Raw genomic sequence first — 24027 nt, 5'->3', positions numbered from 1 at the left:
ATACGTCAATACCGCCACTTGGCATCTTGTGGTTGCTCCACGTGTCAAACAATAATTTGTCCGCGTGTCGTTTGATAATTAGTACATATGTCATCATTTGATATAGACCATATGACATCATTTTATTAGTTCACGTGGCATCATTTTATTGGTCTATGTGGCACAATATTATTGGACCACGTAGGGTCATTTTATTAGTCCACATAGCATGTTTTTATTGGTCTGTTACACAATTTATATTTTGGTCAAATTTAATGGTTATGTGCAGGTAAAAGATAATAACAGTTATTTATAAATGTTCTATATTAGAAATAAACTAGAAAAAAACTATACAATCATCTTGTGACTCCCAAACCGAACTCAAATAAATTATTTGCATTAATAATAAAATAAAGAAACATATATTATAAAATATTCATTGCTTATTAAAGATGAGTGTTAAACTCGTTACATTTCATAAAAAATATCAACAAATCTATTCCTCACTTTGAGATTATTACACGAGAGCATCCTTTTTCTCGAACTTGTGAATGTCGATGATGGCTTTGTGAGGTGGACAACGACGATAGTTGGAGGTGGGGTTCGGGTTGGCAAATAATTATCCTAAATTTAATCATCATAAGGATTTCAGAAAATATAACTTATTATTATGGGCATTTATGACACTTGATATACCAGCATATATTAAAAAACAAATATATGAGCACGTCAAGTCCCATAATCACCAACATAAAATAAAATCATTTATCAACGTCACAGGCAAAAAAAAAAAATTAAAGCAGCATAATGATCCAAATTGGAAAAAGAAAATATAAGTCAACATTCAAAACTATATTTTAATAGGCAATACGTATCGAAAACTAGAATTCATGTGCTAAAACAAAGAAGTTCATATGCAGTATATATGAACATGTAAACAATGATGAAGATAATACAAACTAAATTCAAAGTTTAACATAAAAAAACTCAAAATAAAAAGTAGATGTCTCTTCTCCTTTTTAAAAAGAAAAACAGATTCATGTATATAATCAATGAACACAATACATAATACATCTCGGAGCCTCAGAACATTTGAAACAATAATGCAGACAATGAAACAAAACTCTAGAACACAACTTAATACCTCAAACCAATAAAGCACATAAACTTCATTAAAGTACTTAATATATCAGGATAGCCAAATTAGGCAGTTGAGTCTACCAAATTTATAAATCTAATTCATATTTGAAAAAGAGCATTGGACTTTGGATATGCCATATATTTATTAGAAAATGAACAAATAATTATGTCAAACCTTATCTCAATAAAACAATAAATAAAGTTTAAATATGCAAAAGAATAATAAAAACTAGTTTCTTAAATACATATATAGATAGCACGCATATAAGTTAGTTCAAACAAATCCAGAATTATGTCAAATTCAACAAGCATAAAGATTATGATGTTACAATCAAAGAATCTCACAAAAATCAGTTTTTCACCCATACTCAAAATCTCATTTCATTCAAGCCAATTAGTTAACAACATACAATATAATTTGACATAAATCATTTAATAGATTTGAATAACCACAGAAAAAAAACTAAGAAAACTCATAGAGCTACTCTCGTTAGAAACAATACATCATAAGCAAGCATGAGAAAAGAGTAAAACGGTAATGAATGAGTTACTCTCATTAAAAACTAACTGAACCCCATTTAGATGAGTAGATTTGCATTTCCCTACAGAGGAAACAATTAACCTACATAACAGTGGAATAAACATTTAATTTCTCACTAACATATATCACCCATTGAATCCAAACTTTTAATTTCAAAATCACACAAAATGCAAAGAACTGATAAATGTTCACCATCACAGTAGGCAATATTGCACAGATAATAAAAACTCATCAAAATCTCTAGATTATAAAAACTCATCAATATTAATAACTATTGCTTTCAAACAAGATAAAAATGAAGATAAACAAGACATTCTAGAGCCACAAACTGTGACATTTAAAGCTTTTCATCTAAACACAACCAAGCTTGTAATTCATAAATACAAGAAGTATCCAAAGCCCAAACGAAGACAACAATGAAGAAAATACAAACCAGAAAGCAGAGTCCTTAATCTGAATACAAATCATTTAAAGTCCCTTAAACATGTTCCTTAGTTTCAATTTTTGTTGTCCTCTTTTAATTATATTGTTTAAACTTCATTGACTATGAAGGTAATATGTTCCGAAAAAAGATAGATCATATCCAAAAATACTCAAGCACTGAAAATTTAATCTCATAAAGAGATCAAAGACCATATCTAAAATAAACCAAGACACAAGCTGCAAAGCATTGCTAACAGACACGCATATATACAAATTCAAGCTAATAGACATAGGGCTAAGCATAAAATCCGAAAAATCGAAAAAACTGTGTACACCGACCTACCGAACACCGAAAAAACCAAAACCGTTTAAACCAAAAACCGAAAAAACCGCTGACGGTGCAAACCGCCACTGTTCGGTCGGTTTGGAAATTTTGGGTGAACCGACCAAAAAAACCGAAACCGACCGAACACAATAAAATAATAATATAATATTATATAATTATTAATTATTAAAATTTTTAATAATAAAAAAAAAACTTAAGGCACTTGTAAATGTAATTATGTTCTATATATTTATGTTTTAAAAACATACAAAAATGGATTCTAACAATACAAAATTTTTAATTTTTTAACTAAAACTTTAAAAAAAATAAAATAAAAAAATAAAAAAAAATAATCAATTCGGTTTGGTCAGTTTAACCGACCAAACCGCGGTCCAAAACGGTCGGTTTTTTTTTAAACTGGTTTGGTTCGGTCGGTTTTTGGATTGCACCAATCCGAACCGAAAACCGAATTCTGGATTTTTTTTTGTGAAAAAACCGCCCAAACCAACCGACGCTCACCCCTATAGACATTTAAAACAGATTCATATATAGACATTAAAACATATTCATTGCTCAAAACAGAACCAAACCTTACAACCAAAGAGCAACACTGAATCAGAATACAATTCAAAAATCTCAAATCCAAAATATATGGCAGTACATAAACATAGAAAAAATGTCTCAGATCAAATAACAGAACCAAAACATACTCAAACACATAAAAATTGCCTAAAAAATTACAAGTCATCATTAATCATTCAGATTTTGGGGATTTTCATAAATAGTATTATGAATATACCTCAACCAACAATCCACCCAGTCGTTCAATCCACCAAGCCTCATCAATTCGCTACCAGTAGTTGTAAGCCTATTCTTGCAACAACACCATTTGAAAAAAAATTAACAAAAGTAAAATACAACAATGTTTTGAGGCAAATAACACAATAAAAATAAAATCAATGGACTTACAAATTGGTAATGGCTGAAGCAGAGAAGACCACAAGAAAAAAATCAATGGACGTACAAGTCAAGCAAAGTAAAGGCAAGGAATGATGACGAAACCAATAGCAAGTATTGTTGCATAGACTACAACAACTGCGGCAACAAAGAGCAAGAGGGATTTGACGAAGAGCGAGGCGGTGGAGAGCAATGGTTGATGGGTGCGACAAAGAGGGAAGTGACTGGGTCTGATGAATAGGGAGGCGGATGGGTTCATCGATGGGGAGGCGACTGGGAGTGACAATGTTCGTCGACGGGGAGGTGGCTGGAAGGGACCTAGTTCATCGATGGGGAGGCGGCTGGGATGAACCTGGTTCATCAATGGGGAGGCAGAGAAGAGGTGAGTGCTGAAGAGAGAGGGATTTGAGATTTTGAGGATAGTGTTTTTAGGTTTAGGTTTATAAAAGATTTATTTATGTTTTTATTAAATAATATTTATATTTATATTTATGTTTTTTATATATAAATGTATATGATAATGTTTTTATGAAAATAAATTAATTGAGTATTATAATGTTAATGTTCTCCACATCAGCATTAATTTTAATTAAAAAAAAAAAGAAAATTTTAAATAAAATTGGTGGAAAAAATAAACTCCAAAATCTGAAAATTTTCCCCCCAATATATTCGTAGAAAAAACTCATTACCTACCAATATTATTGGTACAAAAATATAATTCTAGAAAATTTTAATAATTACCAATATTTACCTACCAATAGTGCGGAAAATTATATTTTTAGTAGGTAAAAGTAACTTTACCTACCAATATATATATGTAGGTAAGAAATTGGTAGGTAAATGTCGGATTTCTTGTAGTGTTTGGAGTAATATATAAAGCGAGATTAATAATTATCTTATTTAGAATAAGATATTTTAAGATAATGTTAATTTTGAATTAACTGATATTTATTTTGAGATAAATATATTGTCTTAAATATTAATTAAATAAATAAATGAGAAAATTAGGGAAAACCCTAATGTGGCTCACGTCACTGACTATACTGCACGGTGAGTGGTGCCACACATGGATATTTCCTACCCCTAGGATTTGAATTTTGAATTTTAAATAATTTGTTCATTTAATTGTATATATATTTAATTGTTCTTTTTAAATATGATTTAAATTAAATAATTAAATAGGTTATACTAATCAATTTTATTTTAATAAAAATAAAGATCAATCAAATTATTTAATTATCTTTATAAACCTAAAAATAAATTATTGTTAGACCCAAACTCTCTCTCTCTCAGAAATAGAAGCGATAATTTTTCCTAAACTTGAAAAACTATTCAATTCTTCTTCTCTCTATCTAACTTCTCTAGATCTCTTGTGTTGAGTACATCTAGAGAGTCATAAATTAACCTTTGAATCCTACGTATGCCCACACACGTCCTTGTGTGTTTGACGATTGGTCTAGAAGACCAAAGTGTGAGTCTTCATAACTTAGATAGAAAGATCGTTGATTTTATACAAAAAAATTTAAGGACGCTTGATAGGCTACAAGAGGTAATCTCTAATCTGATTGTATGTGATTTAATGTATATATATTTATGTGTGTGTGTATGATCTTGGTAGGTATTAATAATTATTAAAAATAGCTCATTCCCCATTGCAGATCTCTGATTTGCTCTTTTAATACCAATACTTAGTGTTATCGCCGATCAACACAATGTTGATGTTTGACTTCCACTTCATGAAGTTCTCACCAGTGAGAAACTCCATAGAGAGTAGAGAGAGAATGGTATTGGAAGTCATAAAACTACAATTATCAATAAGTAAAAATTAATGCATTTCTTGACAAACATATATCACACAAAAACTGCAGAAACTGTATAAGAAACTGTATAACATGTAGATATGTTCATAGATAAGAAAAAATGCTAAAAACACTTATAAACTATTTCCAAGGTATTTTAACTAGCCATGAAACATGTATCCTGGTAGGCGAGAGTCACAAAATCACTTAGTTAAATAGAGAAAACATATCAATTGATGAAAATTCTATAACTTTTCATTAACAACCTTCCTATTCGATCAAAGTATCGAAAATCAATTATTTCTTATTTTATGAGTTTGGCCCACAATTTTTATTATCAAAGAGTTAGTTCATAATAGTCTCTGTAGGGGTGAATCAATAAGAGTTTGATTTATGACCATCTATCCTAAAAAAATTAACCATGTTATGAGTCTAACGAACACCATCCCAGCCTATCTCTAAATCAAGTCTAACAAAGCGTGGGCTATGTAACGACCCAAAAAAATTACTAATAAGGCTTAAGGGCCTTGATTAGTGTGACGGGAGGGCACAATTGGAAGTTATGTGAATTAATGTTGAAAATGCATGATTATGTGACAAGCATGCTTATATGATTATTTGGATATATGTGATGTATGACTATGTGTATTAGTATGCATGTAGGCCCTGATTAGGTTATAAGGGCATATTTGTAATTTTGGCCTGTTGAGGGCATAAATGTAAATATTTGTAATAAATTGTTGAGACCACATTATTATGTGGATATATCTACAACTTGTGATTCAAGGCAATCCTAGTGAGCGGTTTAGCGAAGAAGTCACGGCGGGGATTTATACCCGGCTTGGGGTGAGTCTGGGAGTATTTCTGGGAATTTGAGAAGTATATTGGAGATTATTTGATATTGAGAAATATAATTGGTGATTAGTTAGGTATCGGGAAGTAAGCGGTAAATATTAAATACATTCGAGGAATTAGCGGGAATTGGGAGTAATGACCAAAATGCCCTTAGAGTGATTTAAAGGTTTAGTTATTATTGGGAGGGCAATGTGGTCATTTGGCTTACTAAGGGATAGGTAATATTCTGCTTTATGGCTTTAGTGGAAGTTGTAGAAAGACTCAGAAGCTAAAGGAAAAGAAAAGAAGAAGGAAGGAAAAAAAGAAAAACAGAACACTTGGAGCTATCACTTTCTCTCTCTCTCTGTTGGGTCATCTCTTCACCATTTCTAGAGGAATTTGAAGCTGTAAATTCTGAGGGAGTCACAGTTGGGCTTTGGAACCTTGATCCTTGAAGAATTTGTAGAGGGTTAGTTGGGATTAACCATCAAATTAAGGTAAGGCTCAAAAAGTTTAGTCTGAGTTTTTCTGGTTTTGATGAGTTGTGTTTGAATTGAGTTTTGGATGGGAATTCTAGGGAGTTAAGCTTGAAAAATTGAGGAGCTAAAGGCTGGAGGGATACTAAGGGTAACCCAAGATTGAATTCCCTATCTGAGGTAAGAAATTCTGAGCTTGAACACTTGAATTTCTGGGTTGTTCTAGTTTTCTGGTTGAATTCTTGAGTCTTGGAGTCAAATCTTGTTTTCTTTGTTTAAAGGTGCACGTGGCTAAGTTTTGGGTTGTTAGGCCATTTGGGATGAGGTGTAGTGATTGGTAGGATTGCTTTGAAGTATAGATGAGGTTTGGAAGGGTTCCAAGGGGTTTTGGTTAGAGAAAATCGAAGAAGGAAAAAAACAAGGTGTTGCTAGTCTGTGACTAGCGTTGCAGCGCTAGCCTTTGAGTGCTACAGCGCTAGGCTTGGGTTTCCTGGCGCTTTTAGTTCTACTTGTAGCACTAGAGCACCCACTTTGTGGCGCTGTAGCGCTACCCTGTTTCCAGAAGAGGGTTTTTGGGTTATTTCTTAGGGCTTTTGCCCGGGGGTTCGGGGTTTGATTCCACCACCCCGTTTGGAGGAATTAGGGCTTCCCGGGGGCTCGGGATTGGTCCCGAGGCTAGGTTTTGGAGTTGAAGTTTGGTGTTGATATTAATTTATGGTCGTGACTAGGTGTGCGCTAGGGCTCATACTGGATCATGCTTGAGGATTGAACTAAACAAAGCTATTGGAATCTGAAGGTAAGAAAACTGCACTCGGTTATGTGATTGTGTTGGGACTAAGTGCTCCCTGTATCTATATAATGTCATAGGTGATATTATGCCATGAGACATGTGATAAATGACCTAAGAGTGTCGTAATCAATATTTGCGCACAGGGCGCAGCTTAGTCAGTGGTAGCTAGGGGTGTTCATATAAACCGCAAACCGTGGTTTGGAACCAAACCGCACTGCACCAAACCGCCAAAAACCGTTTTCGATGGTTCGGTTTTAACCGGACCGCTCAACTTTAATGGTTTGGTCACGGTTTCTAATTTTTTAAAACCAATTAAACCAGACCGGACCGAACCGTGATTTTTTCTAAACAAATAGTTTTTAGAAATGATGGTTCAAAGATTTGAACCCCTACACTTAAGTTAATATAAAATCTACCAAACCATCCAAGCCAAACAATTTAATTGTTTAGGATATGTTTTTAGTAGTATTTAATACATGCACAAGTTTCCAAAACTAAAAAAAGAGAAATGTAAAGTCCCACATTGTTTAGAAAGTAAACATTTTTTTTTCTCACTTCTATAAAATGATTCTGTTGACGCGGTTCTTCGCCAACAGGTAATTAAGAAAATAAGATAAATGGATTAGTGATTATGTTGAACCGAAATAGATGAATGATCTTTTTAAGAATGGGCTGGTGACACAATTACGTTTTTAGGTGGTTCAAAGGTTAAAATCCTTCTACTCCACCAGTCAATATTATTGTTATATGCTTGGTATTCTTTTACAGGGTATTTCTTACACAATAGAATCCATCCATTTACAACTCCCAAGGTTTCCATATTTATAGGAGAGGGCACCTGGGAGTTGGTAAGAAGGTTATCCTGTGACCTTCTTACCTATCATGTCAACTCTGTGACATTCATTATTAATTCCTAAAACCTGACACATGAAGTGTGGTCTAATCAATAGGTAAGGGGATAATGGGTCACACGGCCCAACCCAATCGTGGGTGCCTGAATGCGCACGTTCATGCTGCGTGTCCGAGAAGTCAGGGATATATCAGACACGTGATGTCTGATATATGCACGTTTACCTTGCGTGGTTGACTTTATAAAAGGTCACAGCCTCCAACTCTAGCTCGCACCACGAGCTGGATGCTTCCCTCGACCTGTGGCTTTCAGAGTCCAAACTCAATCTAATATTGGCGAACCCTAAGGTTACCCCGCGCTGAGGAGGTAGGATCTTTCGATGGCAGCTTCGGTCTTGGGGATGTCCACGTGGTAGACATGATTAGGCCGTATCTCAGCTCGCTAACAGCCCGTGGGAAAACCAGAGCGTACATTTGCCCCCCAAGCCCCTGCTCGTGGTACACGACGTCGCATAGGGCCACAATAGGGGCTTTTAGGCTTCCCCATGAACTCTTCAAATTCCACATTTTACGCAGGCGCCGAATACGTGGAATATCGTGGTTGGTGACGGTACGTCTTCCGAGAACTGCATTTAATGGCCTAGCCTATACTCAGCCGTCGTTTCGTCTTTCGAGTGGAGAGCCTTGGATCCCACATCAGGGCAATCCAACGACCCACTTTCTAACGACCCAAATCCGCTAATAAGGCTTAAGGGCCTTGATTAGCGTGCCAGGAGGGAATGATGGGATTTATGTGTGATTTTTATGAATTAAATGCATGGTTATGATTTAAAGCATGTTATATGACTATTTGTTTATCTGAGATGCAAGACTTGGTATATTAGTATGCATGTAGGCCCGGATCGTATTAGAAGGGCATATTTGTAATTTTGGCCATGTTGGGCATAACTGCATTGATATGTGATGATTGTTGAGACCACAGTGGTATGTGGGTGCATCAGTGATTTGTGACTCGAGGCGATCCCAGTGAGCAGGCTAGCGGAAAGTCATGACGGGAATTTATACCCGGCTCGGGGCGAGCCTGGGGGTATGAACAAGAATTCAGAAAATAGATTGAGATTTATTTTGTTGATGGGGGATACTTATTTGGTGATTTATCAGGTGTTGGAAAGCAACGGGAAAATGTTAGAGACGCTTGAGGATTAGCGGGAATTGGGTAAAATGACTAAAATGGCCCTACATGGATAAAAGGGTTTAGGATTAATAGGAAGGGCATTTTGGTCATTTGGCTTTTAGAGATTTATTTATGAGGCTTTACACTTAGGGGGATTTTTAGAGAGTGTTGGCTGTGGAGAGAAAGAAAGAAAAGAAAGAAAAAGGAAAGAAAGAAAAGAGGGAAAAGAGAGGGGTTTTCACAAGGGTCGGTTTGTGCATTTTGCACCATTCCGCTCCATTTTTTTCTTGGAGCAAAGCTTAGTGGAGAGCAATGGTAGGCTGAGCATCAAGGATCTTGGGTTAGACTTGAAGATTTGGCAAGAACACATCAACTTTTGAGGTAAGTTTTAGAGATTTCAGTTTTAAGGGTTTTTGATGGTTTGAGCTGTGTTTTGAGCTGAGTTGATGGGAATTTTAGGGAATTTCTGGGCAAGCTTTGATGATGAACAAGCTAAGGAGGCCTAGGGTTGAATCAAGGTCGAAATTTGCATCAATGGTATGAATTCTAAGCCTTTAACTTGTTGTTGACTGAATTTTTGAGTTTAGGGTTGATCATGGTAGATTTTGAGATTTGGGATAAATGTTCTTGGGATTTGAGGATTTGGAGAGTGTTCATAAGCTTGATTTTGAGTTTGGTAAAGATTTGGGGAAGTTTGGGTTGAGATTGGTTGAAAGAAATCGCAGAAATACGATTTTGGGTTCTCTGGGCTGCAACTAGCGCTACAGCGCTAGTCAGTGGGCGCTGCACTGTTCACAGAGGTGAATTTTTGGGTTTTTGATGAGGGATTTTGACCTAGGGTTTGGGGCTCGATTCCGCCACTTTGTTTTGGGGATTTAGGACTTCCCGGGGGCTCGGGATTGGTCCCGAGGCTAGGTATTCGGACTTGGGGTTCGGTGTTAACTTTGACCTATGTTTGTGCCTAGGTGTGCGCTAAGGCTCGAGTGGGATCGTGCTCAAGGAGTCAGGTGATCTAAGCTACTGAAGGGAAAGGTAAGAAAACTATAACACTCGTAGGATAGGGCATGGGCCCATAGTGTGATTGCGGGGCACGGCCCTATATTGCATGTTGCATGATGAGATGATTGCCGGGCATGGCCCTATATTGCATTACATGTTAAGGTGCAGATTTAAATAAATTGGCATTTGTTTGAATGTTGCTTGATTTATGCTATATATGATTATAATGAAATGAACAGCAAGGGCCGAGTGCGGCGTAGGCCGGGTACGGCCGTGGGGCCGAAAGTAACACTTAGCACATGGGATGCTTATAGTCAGGGCAGGGCCCGGTGGATACATGTGATATCCTTACGGTGAGGACCGAGACCCCAGGCTTCGGTAAGGCTTCTGGGGCGACATGGCCGTGTTTGCTTAGTCTAATGGTTGACTTGTTTATCTGTGGATTATCTGTTATGATAAACTGTATAAATTGCATATGTTATGTTCTGCTTGAGTTTTCTTGCTGGGCTTCGGCTCACGGGTGCTCTGTGTTGCAGGTAAGGGCAATGACTAAGTCAACCAACCATGAGTACGGAGAGCGTGAAGCGACGCGTACATGTTTGGCCTGCCCGACTGCTTTGGTTGGGGGTTTATTTGAGAAATGGCTGTAATAGTCTATGAATTTTGTAACTAGTCAACTGTAAACTTATTTCAAGATGTAATTAGTTTTCAAACCTTATTTTGGGATCCCAAATGTTTATTACTAGAAGTTCTTTTATGAAACGGCGCATTTTCAAAGATTACAGCCTTAACTTTTTATTAGTCACACTTTTGTTTTAAAAACCTCGGTTAGCGAGTTCATTGCACTGTTTTGTCTTAAAACTCACTTGGTAACGGCTCTAAGGTAGTAGGGCGTTAGACTCTTCACGTGGCCCTTCACGTATATAAATGGGGTGGCCACCTTACGCATAGGCCACCCGTTCATTTGAAATTTTCTTCTTCTTCTCTCTTCATTTTCAAAAGAAAAAACCCTCTTCTTTCCGGCTGCCACTCCCAGCACTCAAGAAGTTCAGGTGTAAGGGCCCCTTCGAAGCTTTGGAATCAACTACTCCGACGAAGCCCCAACCCAAGCGATCCCTTCATCCTCTTCTCAACTAGAACATTCTGTAAGTCTCCTGACTATGCATGTTTCGAAATTATTTTTCACTGTAGCTTAGGTACATATTTACTGTAGCCACATGCAAGGTTTTGTTGGTTTTTTGTGGGCATGAAGGGTAAAAGCCTTTTAGGTTAGGGTATCGTTTGCAGTGGAAAACCATTTAGGAGCATTGTTTATAGGGTGCGTTTTCTGGGGAAATTTTCTAGGTAGGATTTTAAGTACGCTGGTTTAAAGTACCCAGTATTTTGGGTGCAAAACCAGGTAGCTTAGGGGACACGCTTCACAAGCGGTTTTGCACCTCTCGCCTACCGAAACTTTCCTTCCAAGGAAAATTTCTATCCTGACCCTCCTGACACACGAATTCCGAGTAATCGGGGATCTGTTGGGTGCGCAGGCGCGTGTTCATAGAACCGCGTGGTCTCACTCTCCACGGGCTGGGCTTACCTCAGCTCGTGTCAAGGAAACATTCAGATTCTTTTCCATTTTTAGGTCGCCTTCTTCTAAAATTTCTTCTTTTTGTTCGCTAGGCGACCAGATGGGACCCAAGAAGAACGCTCCCAAGAAGTCCGTAGGCAGCTCGTCCTCCCAACAAAACAAAGGAAATGAGGTGATGGCTAAATCCCCGATTCCCAACTTCGGGCCAGCAGTGGAACGGGAGCTCGAGGTGGCCCCCGACGCCTTCTTCGAGGCAGAGAAGATCGTCTCGAAGATCACTGACCAGGCGAGGGTGAACAAAATATTCCTCTCCCATAACATCGAGCTGGGGAAAGGAACCGCGATTGCCCGACCTCCCTTAGAAGGCGAGCGGAGCTGCGCGCCGCTTGACGAGGTGTTCTCGGCCTGGAGCGACGAACATTTCAAGGCGGGGGCCTTCCTCCCGTTGGACCAGTACTTCGCCGATTTCCTCAACTACGTGAGGTTGGCCCCATTCCAGCTCCCCCCAACTCTTACCGTTTGTTGGCGGGGTTAAGATACTTGTTCTTGAAACAGGAGTGGGAGGTCCCCACTACTGCAGACATTCTGTATTTCTTCTGCCTCAAGGCCAGCCCGGAGCAGCGGGGGCAAGGTGACGGGTTATATTACTTAACCCGGTTCCCCAACACGGCTGCGGTCATCGAGTTGCCCAGCCACCCCAACGACTTCAAAGATCAATTCTTTATGTCGACGGGGTTTTGAAACTGCGAGTTGCACTACTTCAACCGTCCTCGTAAGTGCCTTTCAATCTTAGCTCGTAAGTTAAGTATCGGTTAGCTCTTCATGTATCCATTTCTGACTTAGATTAATTCTGCAGCTATCTTCGCGAGGACAGAGAAGTCTGTGATCCTCGGGAGCCAGTACGAGACACTGACGGACTTGCCCCCCAGTGAAAAGGACTATCGTCAGCTCGTGACAGATGAGACGATGCTGACCTGTAAGCTGATCTCCCCAAGCCAGACTCTGAACCTGAGGAGGCCCCGGGTGCTTCGCCCAGCTCGCGATATGAGGCCTATCATTGTGGAGGAGGTCGCGGGGGATGAGGATGAGGAGGACGAGGTGCCCTCGTGAGGACGAGGAAGCGGGCATTGGAGGTCGCCCAAAGAACGGACGAGGAGAGGATCCGGTTTGGAGCAGCTGCAGGTCCCTCCGGCCAAGGTAACCCATATATGTTTAGGAACTTAGATAGGGCCACTGTAGACCCCCGGCTAGCTAGGTTCAATCCCAGACAGATTGTCCAACGCCATCGAAGTGACCCAGACTTAGATGAAACCCTGCTCCACTGCGTCGACCAGCTCGTGCTGGACTACAAAAGTAGCCGCCCTAGGGGTACCATAGTTGTAGACAACACCCTAGCCTTTAGGTCGGTCCTATTCGAGGAGTATGGGACTAACCTTTGGTCATGGCCATCACTCCGGGAGGGTGTCGTAGCTCCAGGTCTTAGGCAATACGTTGAAGAGTCTAGTCTTGAGACAGCCTCGGATCCAGAACCTGCGCCAGCTCGAGAAATAATTGTCTTAGATTCCCCCGCGAAAGCTCCGGGGCCGATGGTCGCAACCATAGATTCTTCTTCTAGCTCGGGGGGTAGGATTCCCTTTAGTATATATATATACTCGAATTTTTCTTTTTTCCCCTTTGTTTTTGTTTTTGCATGACTGCTGTTTTCCAGAGGAGATGTCTCAGCCCGGGGGAAAAAATCTTCGGGCTGTGTTCACCGGGGGGAACTCCTCAGCTGGGGCCTCTGGGCCCAAAATGAAGAAGCTCCGGATGGCGAAGAAAGCCGCTGGGACCCCAACCAAGTCTCATGCAAAGGAGAAAGAGCAGCCCCCAGCCGCCCAGGTCGAGGAAACTGCACCTCCTGCTGTAGGGGGAGCATGCCCCCACCCCCTCCGCGAGCTCCAGCCTTCGTCCGGGACACAGGGGCAGAGCCCGGGGCTTCGGCGATTGCGCCTCCCGAGGTGCGCATCCCGGTTGACCCCTAGGACTTGGAGAAGATTCCAGATGTCTTTCGGGGGACGGTGTATGAGACGGCGAACTACGCCGTCAGCCACTTCTACCGCTTCAACGAGAGGGAGCTGCGGGCCATCGAAACAAGGAGCCCGGTGGGCGTACTGGAATCTTCATTGGGCATGGCCCTAACGGTAAGCTGACCTTACCCTTTTATGGTCTTTGATTATCATGCCTTGCCCTGTTTTTCCTTTTTCCCTCCTTTTTTTTTTTCTTAAGGCAGTTGCCTCTCCGTTTTTGCAGAGCGCCTTGGCCCTTCAACAGAGCATAGCCAGGACCAAGGCCCAGCTCAAGGATATGAGGGGCGAGCATCAGGCGGTTGTGGCCACCCACCAGACTTCCTTGCAGACGGCTAAGGATGCCCTGGCGGCTGCGCAGGCCGAGCTGGAAGAAGCCCGTCCCAAGCTTCAAGAGGTCAAGGCTACCAAAGCCACCCTCGCTGCTGCGCGGGCGGAGCTAGACACTGTGAAGGCTGGGGCCGAGGAGGCCAAGGCCGCCTTGGAAGCCGAGAAGGCAGCCTCCAGCACCGCCATAGAGGACATGCTCTACCACTGCTGAGTCTACAACTCTGACGGTGATTTCTCCTTTTTGGGAGTGGACGTCTGGGAGCCCTTGCTGGAGGGGTTTAAAGCTCGCCTCCAGAAAGATGCACCTTCTGAGACCGGGGAAGCCTCCGTCGTGGCCGAGCAGGAGGGCGAGACGGCGACCTCCACAGGGCCGACTGGTGGAGCCTAGGGCCTTTCCATTTTGCATCCACTCTTTTATTATTCTCATTTTTTTTGTTGTAACTTAGTATGAGGTTTTTCACCTCGAGACATCTAACTATCAATTTTATTTTTAATTGATTTACTTCCTTTTGCCTTTACGCATTTTAGTTACTATTTTGAAAAAACTTAGTTCGCGTTAACTTTTATCAATATCTCGTGTTCTTTAAGAAAAACAACGATCAATCGATTTAAATTAACTTCTAAGTTTTATGACCTGGTTATTTCCAGGAACTTAATTTGAAAACTTAGTTCGTGTTAACTTTTATCAATATCTCGTGCTCTTTAAGAAAAACAACGATCAATCGATTTAAATTAACTTCTAAGTTTTATGACCTGGTTACATCCAGGGTAGAGCTTAGTTCACATTAATCCCTCATCAATATCTTGCGTTTTTTAAGAAAAACAACGATCAACTGATTTGAATTAACTTCTAAGTCTTTAAGGCGACCTGGTTATATCCAGGTACCATATGCCCCCCAAGTAACTGGGAAAGAGTCTTTCGTGGTTACTTTAGATTACACTTGTAAATATGTACAATCATAAACGAAAAAGTTAATTCTCATTGCGTAATACATAAAAAATGGCCTTTTAGGCCTTACAAGGGAATCATTGATAATATCTCTTCAAATGGATTGCGTTCCATGTTCGTGGGACTGCCCCTCCATTAAGCCGAGCTAATTTGTAAGTTCCTTCTTTAACGACCTCGATGATTTGATATGGCCCTTCCCAGTTCGGTCCCAATACTCCCTCTTTGGGTTCCTTACCAGCTAAGAAAACTCTCCTGAGGACCAGGTCGCCAACGCTAAAGGCGCGTTTTTTTACTTTTGAGTTGAAATAACGAGTGATTTTTTGCTGGTAATGTGCGAGCTGGAGTTGCGAATCTTCTCGTCTTTCATCAACCAAGTCAAGGGAAGCGCTAAGTAGCTCGTGGTTGCGATCCTGGTCATATGCCTGGACTCTATGCGAAAGTACCTTAATCTCCACATGGAGGACTGCCTCACTCCCAAAGGTCAAGTAATTAAGAAAATAAGAGGAATGGATTAGTGCTTATGTTGAACCGAAATAGATGAATGATCTTTTTAGGAATGGGCTGGTGACACAATTACGTTTTTAGGTGGTTCAAAGGTTAAAATCCTTCTACTCCACCAGTCAATATTATTGCTATATGCTTGGTATTCTTTTACAGGGTATTTCTTACACAATAGAATCCATCCATTTGCAACTCCCAGGGTCTCCATATTTATAGGAGAGGGCACCTGGGAGTTGGTAAGAAGGTCATCCCGTGACCTTCTTACCTATCATGTCAACTCTGTGACATTCATGATTAATTCCTAAAACCTGACACATGAAGTGTGGTCTAATCAATAGGTAAGGGGATAATGGGTCACACGGCCCAACCCAATCGTGGGTGCCTGAATGCGCACGTTCATGTTGCGTGTCCGAGAAGTCAGGGATATATCAGACACGTGATGTCTGATATATGCACGTTTACCTTGCGTGGTTGACTTTATAAAAGGTCACAGCCTCCAACTCTAGCTCGCACCACGAGCTGGATGCTTCCCTCGACCTGTGGCCTTCAGAGTCCAAACTCAATCTAATCTTGGCGAACCCTTAGGTTACCCTGAGCTGAGGAGGTAGGATCTTTCTATGTCAGCTTTGATCTTGGGGATGTCCACGTGGTAGACATGATTAGGCCGTATCTCAGCTCGCTAACAGCCCGTGGGAAAACTATAGCGTACAGATTCAAAATACTTACACTTACAACAATAAAGAAAATAAGCTTCTTATAGACTTTTATGGTCTTAAAAGTAAAGCTAAAATTATTATTATTATTATTTAAATACAATTATTTAGTTAATTATTTTATAATAAAAAAAGTTTAAAATTTTAATAATTTGGTTATATGGTTAAAACCAAACCAAACCGCACCAAACCGTTTATTTATGGTTTGGTTTGGTTTGGTTTTTTAATTTTAATAGTTTGGTTTGGTTTTTCATTTTTAAAAAACCGCATGAGCAGTTTGGTTTCAAAATTCTTCTAAATCGCACCAAACCAAACCGTGTACGCCCTTACTGGTAGCTGAGGACAGCTTAACATTCACTGAGCTCGATTTAAGCGGGCCGGAGTCAGTGGAATAAACAGAGGGTGCAGCCTAAGGGCATTAACCCTGATTATCATATGTGATTTGATTATTGATATGAAATGATGTACTTAGTATATTGAATACTAAATTAATGTGAATATCTAGAATATTGAGTATATGAGTATATTGTATGAGTTATCTGGTTGTTTATTTGTGATTATGCAATGTTATTGTGTTTTCTTGCTGGGCGTTGGCCCACGGGTGCTACGTGGTGCAGGTAAAGGCAAGAGCAAAGTGGACCAGTCCTGAGTTGGAGAGCTTTGGGGCTGAATGTACATAGTCAGCTGATCGGCCATCACGACCGAGGAGTGATACAGGATGGGGAGAACCTAAATGTCTATTTTGCCCTTAGAGTGGCTAGTAGCTGTACTTTTGTTCTAAATTTTGTAAACTGTCTTTTAATTTTACTATTTTTTGGATCCCATGTAAAAATGTTTGATTATAAGAAATGAAATTTTTGAGACCGAAATCTTTTAACCCTAGTACAACTTTAGCTATTATAATACGTTTCCAACTAAATGACTTGATTAGCAAGTCTTGCACATTTGTAAACACACAGTATAACAGTCTTGGCTATCCAGGGCATTACAGACTAGCTCTCAACACGTGAGATAGAATTGTAGAGGGAAGAGAGAGAGAGAGAGACTGGACGACCAGAAGGAGAATATGACTGTCTATGTTTTTACTTACCCAAAATGAAACAACACAATTTCAGTCTTATAAACCCTAGACATTGCATTTCTTGTATAGGCAACTCAATGGGCTATATTTTACTTAGATTAATTAAAATAATAAACAAAAATCAAGAGCCTTAGGCGCCCCATATATGTACTTGAGCCCAATCTCTTTGTCTTGAATTTAAATCACAATTGAGCCTAAATTCAAAGCTTTTTATTTATTTATCTTTTAATTAATTAAAAAAATAAATAATGAAATTCTTATCCAAATTAACTTATTATAATTTTAATTTTAATTTAATACTATTGATTTATATTGACGACAATTTTTCAATAATAAATTTTCCCAAAAGACTTTATTTTATTCTCAATTCTTAATACATCACTATAACAAAAAAGGCTTTTCAGGACTCGCATTGCAAGTCCTCTATTTGAGAGCCTTAAAAAACTGGAGTTTTTAGAACTCGCATTGCAAGTCCTAAAAACAATGCGAGTCATAAAAGAATATTTTTTAGGACTCGCAAAGTATTATTTTTAAAAAAAAAAAAATTAATTGGTGGGTTTTGAATCCGGCGGCAGGGCTCCGGCGACGGTGGCGGCGCCACCATTAAAAGGTGGTGGTTAGGAAAACAAACTATTGGGTTTTAAAGCCCAAAAAGCAAGGAGTATGGTGGTGGTGGTGGTTCAGCTCGTGGTGGCTCGAGGTGGCCGGAATATGCTCGAAAAGTTTGGGAGAAACCCATGAACGACCAAACTTCAAGTGCCCCGTTGAGGGCCTTAGGCCGCGCATGAGGTCGCCATCTCCGGGGGTCGAGGGTTTCGGGGGACGGCGCTTCCCCTGGTCCAGCGCGTGGCGATGGCCGGAGATGGGACGGCAGCATTCGGCGTTGGCACTTCGGGAGAGAGGGAGAGAGAGAAGGAACTTTGGGAGAGAGAGAGAGGGAACCGAGGAGAGAGAGTGAAAATGGGCTGTGTGATTATTTTGTTTTTTTTTTAATATATAATAATAAAACTTTTGTTAAAAATAATTGGAAGGAATTCGAAATTTTTTAAAATTCAAAATTTTATGATACACATAAGTTTTTAAGACTCGTAATGCGAGTCCTAAAAACATTCTTCGCGAGTCCTAAAAACATTCTTTTAGAACTCGCGTTGCGAGTCCTAAAAAGTCCAGGAAGTGTTTGTTTAAAAAAAAAACTCAAACTTTTAGGACACACATATTTTTTAGGATTTTTTTAGGACTCACGACTTTTTTAGGACTCACATTTATGTGAGTGTCCTAAAAATGTGTTTTTGTAGTAGTGCATGTAAATATTACTAAATTGACCTAGTCAATTTGATATTTATAATTTATAATTAAATCAATTGTTTGAGACTATTAAACTTGATTTGATAAGAGACGACAAGAGAACCATAGATCCATGAATACAAGTTTCAATAAATTCCAGTAAGTTTATTTATTAAATAAATTATCTCGCAACTTATTAATTCCTCATGACTCCATTATAAATTTGGAATTGAACTATTGAATTCATAGAATGATATTACTCACATAAAGTCGCTATCCATTGTTATAATCATTACCGTCAGTCAATATATTATTTTACCCCTCATTAGTATTTTATCCTTAACTCTCACTAAGTCTCTTATAAATAATAAATTTGTGAACTTAATCACTGATATGAGCGGTTAATCATTTAGCCATTTGATCTATGTTATTAAAGAAGTCATATTTTCACTTCTTTTATAGAAGTTATAAATTTCATATCTATGATACATACTCTCATTCAATCACACTAATGAACCTCCAAGATGTAAGTATAGGTTGTGCCGTAAAGTAAGCTTTTAATGAACAAATAAAAAGATTTGCATAATATAATCAATAGAAATATTATCAGTCATAATTTAGATCGACTTGACCTATGATCAACGTTGCGACTCAGATTATATTCAACAATAACGATATTTATTTATCTATCAATAATCAGTGTCGGTCCTAGTCCAATGTAACAAAATACATTCGATCTTATCTACTTAGTTAATGTCATAGACAAAACATCACACCTAGTGTATAGGTAGAACTTGTCGTAAATTAACAAAATAGTAAAATCATGTGCACTGTTTTAATCTTGCGACTAATTCTTTTAAACATATAACTACATTTATAATACACCGTGATCTAATCACTATACATGTAACTTGTTTATATGTTTGAGATTTTATATATATTTACATTAAATAAATAATCATGTTATAATACAAGAACTAATAAAATTTGATAAAAAAAAATAATTTCTACTTCTTCATTGTTACATGAGAAATGTGATTTTGTGAGGGCATAAAACCTAACAGTAGCCCAAGGGCTGGAGAAGAAGATCGTAGATCACAGAACAATATGGGCTCAGATCAAACTGAAAAAATAAAAATCATGAACTTTCGAGTTTTCTTTTTCGGATAAGCCAAAACATGAGAAAATAGATGACTTAGATGGTATCACAATGAAGATCTAAAAATTAAAACTTTATGGACGGGTTCAGGTTCAAAATGGAAAAGTAAAAGCATGAACTTCAAAGCATTTACCTTCTCGGAGAGACGAAGCACCGCATGCCCAATGATTTTGGAAATTTAGGTTTCCGATCAGCCAAAAGATGAGAGATGGTTAAAAAAAAAAAGGAGGATAAGTGAAGAAGGGATTCAAAAATCAAAATGGAAGAGAAAAGAATGAGGAGGGTTTCTTACTACTGAGTTTGGGCGCCAAGTCCAATGCTAATCTGTCAGCTGCTTTTTGTTAAACACTCCACCCGGTTATCTGAGTTATTTACCCTTATAATATAATAAAAATATGATAAAGCTATTATTTAATCTTTTTCAATCTTAACCGTTCATCTAGAAAGTAATCCAATCCAAAAGCTTTCATTAAGAGCGACACGGATCACGTAAAATTGTTGGGCGGGACTACATTCGTCCCCTATATATAAATATTTATAGGAAAGTACTAAAAGATACATTTGATAGTGGTACTAATATAGATGTGGAGTCTCGTAACAATTGAAAATTTTAATTTTTTTATTAGTTAATTTTAGTTTTGGTCTTTTTCTTTATATTTCTACTAGTTTCCCCCTTTTTTTATAGACGTGTCTACATATTAAATGTTAATCAAACACAGAATAAAGAGAAAATAATATCAAGTTCAAAACAATCATTACTTAAAAATTTTGGTATATTTATATTACAAATTAAAAGGAGAAAGTAAGTAGGTAACCCCAAAAGTTACAAAACTCTCCTAAGGCGAACTGACCAAAAAAAAGAAAGAAAAGATAAGTAAAGCGGATTAATTGGTAACCATTAACGACTAGCTTGAGACGAACATCCACCACTTGTACAGCCCAAACCCATAAATTATAGAATAGCCGATCACCCTCATTGGGTACATCCTAATTCTGCAGATGAACCAAAGAGAACTTAGAAATTTTCTAAGAAATTAAGTCTATATTTTTATACAAGCAAAAATATATATGAAGAGCATTTCGTCATCATAGTAATTACAATTAAAATAAAAATATGAGTATAAATATTAAGTTCAGATATTAAATTATCATGTTTAGTTAAATAATTTTGATAAATTAGCAAACCAATCACAATTATTAAATAAACATTCAAAAATAAATATTAGCACATATATTTAAGGAAGATCGTCATTAGGTTGTAAATAATATTTTTTAGTGAAAAAGAATAAAATAAATATCTTCATCTCCCCAAATAAATTTTTTGGGAATTCGAGGGTGCCACTTTTGCTTCTAGTAGCGTCTTTGTTTTTGGTATGTAGATAAATTATAACTCAATTTTTTATATGATTGTAGAGAATATATAATGATGTACATTATAATTATAATAAATATCTCACAAGTTTTTAAAAAAATTTAAATAATTTATGGATTCAAAATAATTAATTACACGTGTATAAAAAATAGACATGTGTGCAATTCATAATTTGAATTATATTTTCAGTACTTTAAATTATTTATAATTTTTTAAAAACTAATAAAATGTCTCATATAACTACAATATCCTTACTTATATTATAATTTCTCTGCCTCCTCTACTAATTCTCATTTTTTTCCACTAAAGGATATATATATATCGATGTCATTACTCCAAACTAACAAGGATTTAACATCCTTTTAGTGAAACTAAACGAAGCCAAATAATGCGTAGAAGCCAAATAATGCATAGAAATCAGAAAATATAATAATAACATAAATAAAAGATGTAAAGGCATAGCTATATGAACCTTCCTAGTCCAAATCTGTGAGCAGCATGAGAGGCCCTTTCCTCGGCGGTAACTGGGTGGATCCAGCGAGAGAAGTCACGGTCGAAATAAACCCAATCAGGGCAAAGCACCCCAGCGAGGCCCACTACTCCGACGACGTAGGTTGCCACCATTTTCTGAAACGACAAAGTGCATAGCCCAACGACAGCCACCACCGCAGCTAACCAAACCAAGGCTGAGCGCAAAGCTGTGTCGTTAGCCATAATATGATGATGAGGTGATGATCACAAAAAATTATGAGACTTGGCTTTGGCCCCTACTATGCTATGCTTCTCATTTTCTTACCCAACAACTAAGTAGAAACATACATACATCCAGATTAATGGGCCCCAGTCCCGTAGAAGGGGAGGCATGGACTGTCAGCTATCAATGCCACCCCCAACTGTATCCATTAATATCTCATTTTAATCAATTTCAAATTTTAAGTTAGATGGAAATTTTTTACCTATGGCATGGCCCAATTTTTTTTATTTTATTATATTTTTATTTATTTATTTTATATATTCCTTTATGTGATTTTGTAATATATCTATAGCTATTTAAATATTTTTAATTTTATTTTGAGTAATATTGAATACTTTAAACTATTAACATAATGTAATATATATTAAATTAAAATAATCTGTTTAACAATTATATTGTTATATTTAATTTTTTGTTCGTCGAAATCAAATTTAGTGGTCTATTTGAATCACTTTACAAATCGCATGATCTAAAACATAATTTATCAAAACACAAAATTCAAATAGATAATGAATTAAAACACAATATCCAAAAAAATATAAATACTATAATATAAAAGTAAGTTGTATTTTTTTAAATTATTTTTTCATAAATTTATATTTAACATTGTATTTGAAATTTATGATTTTTATTTAAGTATTTTATTATAAAAATGCAAATTTATCATTTTTAATTTCTAAAATTTAATAAATAAAATACACGAGTTTATTTTATTGATTAAATTTTGGGAATTAATTTTTTTTAAATCATGGATAGAGTTTCGACGGAGGTTATCTAGTCGTGTTGTATACTTCAGCTGTAAATTTCTTCATATTTTAATGTAATAATATTCCAATTGGATACAGTGTCAAATCAATCATTAAACAAGACATTTATTTTAGTGGTGGTTACTTGCTAATCTATATTACTATTAGTTATGTAGAACGTGAGAATTAAGGTTATTGGCTGAGCAATTTAAATAATCAAAACATAGTTTTTTTTTTTTTTAGAAAAAACCCCAAGACTCACCAGCCAAGCAAAGAGCTTGAAGAGAAGGTGAGGGGGAGACTGATTGAATTAATTCTTCTCATATAAAATGAGATCATGGATACAAGAAGGGTAACCAGGCCACCAAACTTTACTAATAACTTCCGACAAGACATATTTAGCTAAGGAATGGGCAACAATATTAAAGGATCTAGCACAGAAAGAAAGACTAGCAGAGTGAAAAACTGAAAAACTGAGTCCAAAATTTGCTAAGACTAACCCCAGAGAAGAAGCCAAAGGAACCTGGTTATTAAACTTCAAAACCACATTCAAACAATCAGATTCAAACCACACATTATGGAAACCCAATAAGCGGCATTGGTTGGCAGCATATTTTAAAGCTAGAGCTTCCGCTATTTCCGGAGTGAAAGTACCCATAATGTGCCAAACAGCAGAAACTATAACATCACCGGTGGAGTCACGAGCCACCATACCTAACCCAAGTTTATATATTGCCAGATTTTGAACCAAAAAAAGTAAAAATTTATGGGAGCCTTTAAAATAAATAATACATTGCCTATTTGTTATATAAGTACTCAAATATAATGTGTAATCATACCGAATCTAAATATATATATGACAATTTTTCTATAAGACTTCACTATACAATTTTTCTATCCGGAATTTTTTGAAAATTTGCAGGATATTTTCAAATAGATATATATATATATATATATGAAAATTTGTATAGAGGGACTTCACTTTAAGCCCTACTGGTGGGGCTCTTCAGTGTTCTCGACCCGTGAACAATTTTCGGCACGATTTTTTTTTTATGACCGTGTATATTGTAACTATTTAGAGCATCCTGCAAATTTTCAAAAAATTCCGAATAGTTTACAATACCGAAAACTAAGTTCAACATGTTGTTACACACATGACTAATTTTTTTTATACAAATGGAAAGCAACACGTTTGAACCTAGATTTTGGTACTGTA

The 24027-nt window shown here is 37.4% G+C and overlaps 1 protein-coding gene and 1 long non-coding RNA gene across 2 annotated transcripts; both read right to left on the bottom strand.

The window, feature by feature from the left end:
• Nucleotides 1-317: 317 nt before the first annotated feature.
• On the bottom strand, nt 318-20327 carry LOC133804430 (uncharacterized). The gene is made up of 3 exons (XR_009878466.1): nt 20073-20327; nt 3208-3276; nt 318-603 (listed from the first exon to the last, which is right to left on the bottom strand). It is a non-coding gene; the product is annotated as an uncharacterized LOC133804430 (long non-coding RNA).
• A 349-nt stretch (nt 20328-20676) lies between these two features.
• Nucleotides 20677-22164, bottom strand: LOC133804428 (signal peptidase complex-like protein DTM1). The gene is made up of 2 exons (XM_062242595.1): nt 21784-22164; nt 20677-20932 (listed from the first exon to the last, which is right to left on the bottom strand). Exons 1-2 carry the CDS (start codon nt 22023-22025, stop codon nt 20845-20847), a joined length of 330 nt encoding a protein of 109 aa, XP_062098579.1. The 5' UTR covers nt 22026-22164; the 3' UTR covers nt 20677-20844.
• Nucleotides 22165-24027: the final 1863 nt, after the last annotated feature.

This window comes from Humulus lupulus, chromosome X, assembly GCF_963169125.1.
Source record: "Humulus lupulus chromosome X, drHumLupu1.1, whole genome shotgun sequence".
Classification (NCBI taxonomy): Eukaryota; Viridiplantae; Streptophyta; class Magnoliopsida; order Rosales; family Cannabaceae; genus Humulus; species Humulus lupulus.
This window is presented reverse-complemented; position numbering and strand designations above follow the sequence as displayed.

What these genes read in the sequence shown, in the direction of transcription:
- LOC133804428 (XM_062242595.1), bottom strand. Translation starts at nt 22,025, where the DNA reads ATGGCTAACGACACAGCTTTGCGCTCAGCCTTGGTTTGGTTAGCTGCG. An exon ending in CACAGATTTGGACTAGGAAG is followed by an intron (nt 20,933 to 21,783) that starts GTTCATATAGCT and finishes GTTCATCTGCAG; the next exon opens with AATTAGGATGTACCCAATGA.